The sequence below is a fragment of the Nicotiana sylvestris genome, chromosome 3, assembly GCF_000393655.2.
Source record: "Nicotiana sylvestris chromosome 3, ASM39365v2, whole genome shotgun sequence".
Lineage (NCBI taxonomy): Eukaryota > Viridiplantae > Streptophyta > Magnoliopsida > Solanales > Solanaceae > Nicotiana > Nicotiana sylvestris.
Window position 1 is genome coordinate 93,026,375 of NC_091059.1, and position 7,462 is coordinate 93,033,836.

The 7,462-nt window shown below is 40.4% G+C and overlaps 1 protein-coding gene across 1 annotated transcript; it reads right to left on the minus strand.

The window, feature by feature from the left end:
- Positions 1–249: 249 nt before the first annotated feature.
- LOC138887685 (uncharacterized) lies at positions 250–843 on the minus strand. The gene has a single exon (XM_070169462.1). The coding sequence runs from the start codon at positions 841–843 to the stop codon at positions 250–252; it is 594 nt and encodes a 197-aa protein (XP_070025563.1).
- Between the last annotated feature and the right edge of the window lie 6,619 nt (positions 844–7,462).

Consider the following 7,462-nt stretch of genomic DNA (forward strand, 5'->3'; position numbering starts at 1 on the left):
CCTCCTTTGGAGCACCGCAAGGGTGGTATCTACCTGCACGTTGGTTAAGGACGAGGAAAGAATAACATGTAAAGTGGAACAAAGGCCCAAGAACTCATACTTGAGGTGTGAAGGCAAAGGCTTCAACTCCAATATGGGAGGCTCCTCGATTGAGGGCTTTGTTGGTGGAGTCTTCCGGTTCTCAAGATCCAAGGAAAGTTTCTGTGGCTCATATGTATATGAACCCATTCCATGCAATGCATTGACATATTACACCAAGACTTCCTTCTCATCCACATCATGATTCAACAACACAGCTTCCAATGGGTCTTCTACATTAATCACAGCACACACGTCTTCAACAATCACTTTGGTCACAAGATCCACAAACGAACACACTTCGTTGCTATTAGGCTGCCTCATTGACTTGCAAACATGGAACATAACTTTTTCATCGCCCACCCGGAAAGTGAGCTCCCTTGCTTCAGCATAAACTAAGGCCTTCCCTGTAGCTAGGAAAGGTCTCTCCAATATGATTGGCACCTCGTAGTCAACCTCACAGTCAAGTATCACAAAATCTGCGGGAAGTATGATCTTGTCAACCCGAACTAGCTCATAATCTGTTATCCCCAATGGACTCTTCATTGTCCTATCCGCCATTTGCAACCTCATGGATGTGGGCCTTGGTTGCTCAATCCCCAATGTCTTGAACACAGAATATAGCATCAAGTTAATGCTTTCCCCCAAATCATATGAAGCTTTGGCGAAATCGGCATTACCAATAGTGCATGGGATTGTAAAGGCACCGGGATTTTCTAACTTTGGAGACATGGAGTGCACTATAGCACTCACTTCATGTGTCATTTTGATCATTTCAGAGTTTATTGATCTCTTCCTTGTTACCAAGTCCTTCATGAACTTGGCATATCCCGGCAATTATTCTAGAGCTTTAACCAAGGGAAAAATTATGGACAAACTTTTCATCATATCAATGAATTTCTTGAATTGGTTCTCATTATTTTTATTTGCGAGCCTTTGAGAATATGGTGGAGGAGGCCTTGGCAAAGGAGCCTTGGCTTTGGGCACTACCATTTTCGGTATGTCTATCCCATGTTCCCTAGACGAGTTCATATCATTTTGTGTCTACTCCATGTTGTTATCAATATCTATCCTGACTTCATCATTCACATTCTCATCATTCACTTGCAAATCATTGCTTGTTTCATCATCATCTTGCACCAACATATCATCACTCACAATCTTTCTTGGATTAGAGGTATTAGCAACTCTACCTCTACTTGTAGACACCGCCGTAGCATGGCGCGTATTGTTCCCACCCTTCAGATTTACTATCGTATCACTTGGTAGTGTCCCCTTAGGGCGAGTATTCAACGCTTGAGAAATTTTGCCAAGTTGGACTTCCAAGTTGCGGATAGAAGTGTTGTGGGAGGCCAATTGAGCATCTGAGTCGGCATTTTTCTTCATCATTTGCTCGAACATGGATTCAATCCACCCCATCTCATTATTGGAAGAGCTAGGACCTTGTGACGGAAATGGAGGCGGGTTGTTCGGTTGTTGATACATCGGGGGCCTTTAAAAGCCCGACCCCCAATTCCCTTGATTATTGTTATTCCAACCCCCTTGATTATTGTTGCCTCCCCAATTACTATTATTGTTTCCACCCCAATTGCCTTGATTTCCTTGATTACCCCAATTTTGATTGTTGTTGTTCCCCCAATTACCTTGGTTGTTGTTGTTGCCGCTATTCCAATTTCCTTGTTGACCTTGATTTCCCCAATTTCCTTGTGATCTCCACTATTGTTGATTCGAAGCATTACCCCGTTGACCTTGATAATTGTTGACATACTGAACCTTTTCACTTTGATTATCATAGGAATCATCTTGATTGTACCCACTACCACTTTTCTCAAATTGGTTCAGATTATTTTGAACTCGTTGACCTCATTGCCTTCTCTTGTTGATCATCATATTTAACCCTTCCATGGCATTCACTTGTTTTGGCCCTTGAACTTTTTGTAACTGAGCTTTGGCCAATTGGTTCATGGTAGTAGAAAACTCGGATATAGCTTGGCCGTGGTCATAAAGCTCCTTGTGTAAGTGAATAATATTAGGATCACCTTGTGGCACATTAGCTCTACTTTGCCACGCCAAGGAGGTATCCGTCATCTCATCAAGTATTTCACACGCTTCAGCATATGATGTGTTCATGAAGTTACCCCCGGTGAGTTGGTTAACCACACATTGGTTTGTGTTGTTGATGCCACGGTAGAATGTTTGTTGGATCATGGCTTCGGTCATATCATTATTCGGACATTCTTTAACCATTGTCTGATACCTTTCCCAAATCTCATGAAGCGGTTCATTTGACTCTTGTTTAAAAGCAAGGATCTCATCTCTTAGCATTGCCATATGTCCCGGAGAAAAGAACTTCCCGATGAACTTCTCGGCCAACTCATTCCATGTGGTGATGGAATGATTGGGTAACCTTTCTAGCCAATCCAAAGCCTTCCCCCCTTAGACAAAATGGGAAAAGCCTTAACCTCAATGCGTCCTCGGAGACATTAGTTTGCTTCCTCACCCAACACGTGTCAACAAAACCTTTGAGATGCTTGTAAGCATTTTAGTGTGGAGCTCCGGTGAAGAAACCCCTCTATTCCAATAGTGTAAGAATGACATTGGTTATTTGAAAGATTCCCGCCCTAATCCGGGATGGGACTATTGCACTTGCATAGCCTTCGTTGGGCAACACCCGGTGTGCTGCCCTTGGATGAGGTGGGGGAGGGTTTGGGATATTATCATGAGGCGGTCGGCCTCTCCTTTGTACTTGAGGTTCAGGTTGAATCTCATCCACGTGATCATCATCTACCTCCTCTCCCAATGGCAAATTTCTGAAAGCTTCGTTGTTAAGAGCCATTTGGTACCTAAAAGTAATTCACACATAAATTAGAAAAATGGAAGGAAAGAAAAATAAAACAGACAAATACTCAGATATATAGCTAAAATCGTCTAATTCCCCGTCAACGGGGCCAAAAATTGATCGGATCCAAGCCTACACTACTATTGAATAGAGAGGATGGTCGATGCAGTTTTAACCCAACTAGGTCTGGATCGAATCCACAAGGAGTTAATAATTGGAATTAGGTTTATATCCAAGCTAGATGCTGGTTTTTAATCTAATTACACTTCCACAACTATTTGGTTTGATTTCTGCTTCTACTTCTATTCTATTGCATGCAATATTTGAAATTAAGTACAATATTTTTGTTATTGATTTTCGAGGGATTAAAGGGACTAGGGTAGTGACTTCCACCTAAGTGGATATCTAACGGGTAGCAAGGATCTAAGGCAATCGTATGATTAATTGGGGTCGTAATATAGCTATCACACCCGGGTACTCACTCTATACCTCTCGGTAGTTTGAGTGATTTTTCCCAATTTGGCTTTCTCAAGTCCAAATAGGTATTCATGCAATTCAAGTGATGTTAGCTCAAGTCGGGTATTACTATATCTAGGTTTAACCCTTTAATTAGGGCTATCAATTTCTTGAGTTCACCCCAATTCCTTGTTAGCCTAGCTTTCCTAGACTTAGTCCCTCTTTCTCAAGTAGAGACTATGTCATAAAGGCATGAATCAGTGTTTGCAACCACTAAATCTATAGTTCTAGCAAGAACTAGGCTAAATATCACTAACCCAAACACATTCAAGCCCTAGAATTCAATACCCATCAAATACCCATAGTAGGGTTGGGTTACAACCCTAGCTATGGGTTTAGCTACTCATGGAAATAACAGAAATTAAAGATGAAATAAAGATAAAATTCATAATACCAGATTAAAAGATGAAAATCCAAAGTTGAGAGATAATTCTAGTACAAAATAGCCCAAAACGGAATCAGCAGTCGTCTTACGTACTCAACTAAAACATAATTTGACCTAAAAATGACAAAAAGGTCTATTTATACAAAGCTGAAATTTTCGGACAAAAAAATACCCCTGCGGAGGTTTCGCGGCTGCATAATTCTGACCGTGGTCGTACTCTTTCTTTCGCTGCCACGTAATTCTGATCATGGTCCATGTTTTTAACTTTTAGATCTAGGTTGAGCATGGTTTCACGGACCGCATAATTTTCATCGCGGTCACGTAGAAGACTTTCATGGGCGCGTAATTATAACGCGGACCGCACTTCTTGTTTTAGCTTGAAATGTAAACTCTCTGAACCTCAGAAGCCGCGGTCCGCAGAATTCCAATCACGGCCGCGCATGTACTTTTGCGGCCGCACTTTTCTGATGCGGTCCGCGTTCGTGTTATATCCCAAAAATCCATCTCTCTGATTCTTCATTTTGCGGGCCTCGAAATAGTGTTCGTGGTCATGTTGATACTTTCGCAGCCGCACAATCTTGGCGCAGTCTGCGTTTCTCATCTGTTGGCACAATTTTGGTTTTTGTTCAAGTTTTAACTCCTTTATGAGTTGAGTATGGCTCATTTGGCTCATTTTGAATAATCCCTGCAAGCAAGCATATTAAGTTAGTTTTCGAAAATACCTTCATGCATTTTTGGCCCAAAATACAAGTAAAAAGGAGCAAATAATACCTAAAATCCCCACTTATCATCGTACTCAATGGAGCATCCCCTGTGGAAGAAGCTCTTCAAAAGAGGTTCTGGGGCCACCTCGAGAATGGACACCTCAGCATCTATGGCAGGGTTCGAAGTTGAACGAGCAGCCTGTTGAGGCACAAATTTGGACGTTTTTACCATCAAATTCAAGAAAATGTGAAGATTTGAAGGTAAAGATGAAGATTTGAAGGTCAGATTTGAAGATTTGAGGAAGGAGTATGAAGATTTGAAGATGAAAATATGAAGATCTGGAAAACAATATATGAAGGTTGGAAGGAGTTAGAAATAAGTGAAGAATTTGAGGGTAAGTTAAGGAGCCCTAGAATCAGAGAGTAAAAACGTGAAAAAGAGATCGAAGCTTTTTATAGGGAAAGGGCAATCAATGCATGATGTTTTGCATTCGGAGACGATCAACCGACGGCTGACATGTGTTAGAAGTCAAAACAACGCGACTGATGGGACATTTCGTTGACCCATCAACTTGGTTCTAGCGTATGAAAGAAGGAACCAGGGTTAAATAATCGCTTCTCATTGCTTCGATAAATCTACTCTCCGGGAAACAAGGGCACTATCTGTGTACGGATAAAATCGGGGACAGAGTTTGCCCTGATTCCCCGATGTGGAAATAGGGGAGAAGCATAGTACAACGTGATTATAATCGAGGCCCAAGAACCCATCGTATCAAAACTAGGAGGAACAAACAACAGACCCAGACCAAGTATAGCTTCTGGACTTCGGGAAATGTGGAGAAGAGTTACGCATGACGAGTAAGGGGTCGTAATATTTGCCCTCAACCAAATATTATTGTGCGAATCCTATTCAGTATCAACTATAGATCAATATTTACCGGAAAAAGGAGATTTTTACCTTATTTAGACTTGTTCTACGACTGAAATTTCCCTACTATATAAAGCAAACTATTTTCTTTATTCTGATACATTGTGACACGCAAATCAAAGCTATAAAATTTTATTTTTGACTTCTAGCTATTTTTCAAAGTGTTCTTCATTTTTTTTCTTATTTATTCATGACCGAGCTTGTATCAAGGGTCTAATCGAGGACAAAGTCATTGTTCAATCTAAGATCAGAATTGACCATCACGTTGTGATTGTTTTGATCATTTATTTTATCTATAACTTATTTATATGTTATTCTTAATCATTCATATTAAATTAAATCACATATCCTTTAAACCACGTACAAATTTAATTGTTACTCATTTTAGGGGTAAACAGTTTGTCGCCCACCGTGGGACAAGAATAATAGTAGTGATTTGATATGAATCTCCATAACACACCCTATTTTACGCTTGTTCTTTGAAATTTTGATTCTAGATTGACCAAAGGATGTCAAACTCTCAGTCTACTCACATGAATTTTTGAGGGGATAGAAGGGGTTGCAAGAAACCCTAGGAAAAAAGTAATATGTAGACCTAGAAGCACAATATTTACAAATAGCTGATAAAGTTTTTAAAATAGATTTGAAAAGGAGAAGAAATGGATAAGCAAAACAGGAGGAGTAAAGCTTTGCAATCCCGTATGTATACAGTTGAAATCAGGTATGACCGATTTCGTGTTCTCGAGGATCACTTCGAGAACAAGTTCGAAATGGACCAGGCTCGAGCCCGAGCACGGAGTACAAGACTCGAAGATCGAAATGCTTGATGAACACCGAGGCCAAGTATGACCGACCTCGAGATAATACTATTATGGTTTCATAACAAAAAGAGCGAGATTCCCGCAGCGGCCCCAAGATAACGGCGTAAATTCCGGAACGGATTTATACTAGGCGGTTAGACAGCTGTATAATAAGATTCCTTACTAAAATTAGAATAGTACCTTATTTAGGATTCCCCTACTATATAAAGGGGACCCCAATCATTTGTAACGCATGAATCATTGACAGAGAATATACATACATCACTTTCTTGCTTATTATTCATCTGAATCATCTTATTATTATTTTAATGTTCTTGTTCATTTACCTCAAGGTCGCCTTAGCCCGAGGTCGAGACTAGCTTATACACTGGTTTGATTGACCTTAATATTTGCTTTATACACTTGATTCCTTGTTTACCAGTTAGTATTGGATTGAATCACATATCTTTAAACCCACAAACATATTTTATTTTTACTCGGATTTTAGGGTAAACAGTTTGGCGCCCACCGTGTGGCTAAAGATAATAGTGATTATTTCAGTACCAATTCTGATAACATACGTTACTTTCACACTTGTTCTTGTCAAGAATTTTTGTTCTCGGGTTAAAACATGTCAAACTCACAAAACGTAATCGTACACGGCGATTATGGTCTTGGATTTCATGGGGAAAATGATAATATAGTTTCTCCAGAAGCTGATGTGCCACCTATTAACCCTGGGGAAGTGCCGAATGTAGAACCAGTCGATGTTAGTTCGCACATTGCTTTTAATGTGGACTTAGGCGCAGACCCCGGAGAAAGTGTACGCAGGGAAGTCTGATATGGCGGCCAAGGAACACTGGGTATAGGAGACGGGGGAGTTAGCCTCTAGGTAATATTCGAGATGCTACAAGCTCAGCAAGTTGCTATTGCTCAGCATCAAAGTCAACATAAAACTCTGAGTGTGGTCGAAACAGAAATCACTCACTGTACCGAGCCGGTGCTAGAAATGTCGAACGGTAATGGATCTGGGACTGTCCTACAATTATGAAGATGCTTGAGGAGCTCATTAAAATAATCAAGTTGGGAGAGAAAAAAAATCAAATATAATGACAAGAAAGTGAAAACCTACAACTCTCGTGTTGATCAGATACTAGGGGCACCCTCGATCTTAAAAGGTTTGGATGCCAAAAAGTTCGTACAAAAGCCATT

Excerpts from the sequence above, each read along its gene's own strand:
- LOC138887685 (XM_070169462.1), bottom strand. The coding sequence starts at position 843 with ATGACACATGAAGTGAGTGCTATAGTGCACTCCATGTCTCCAAAGTTA.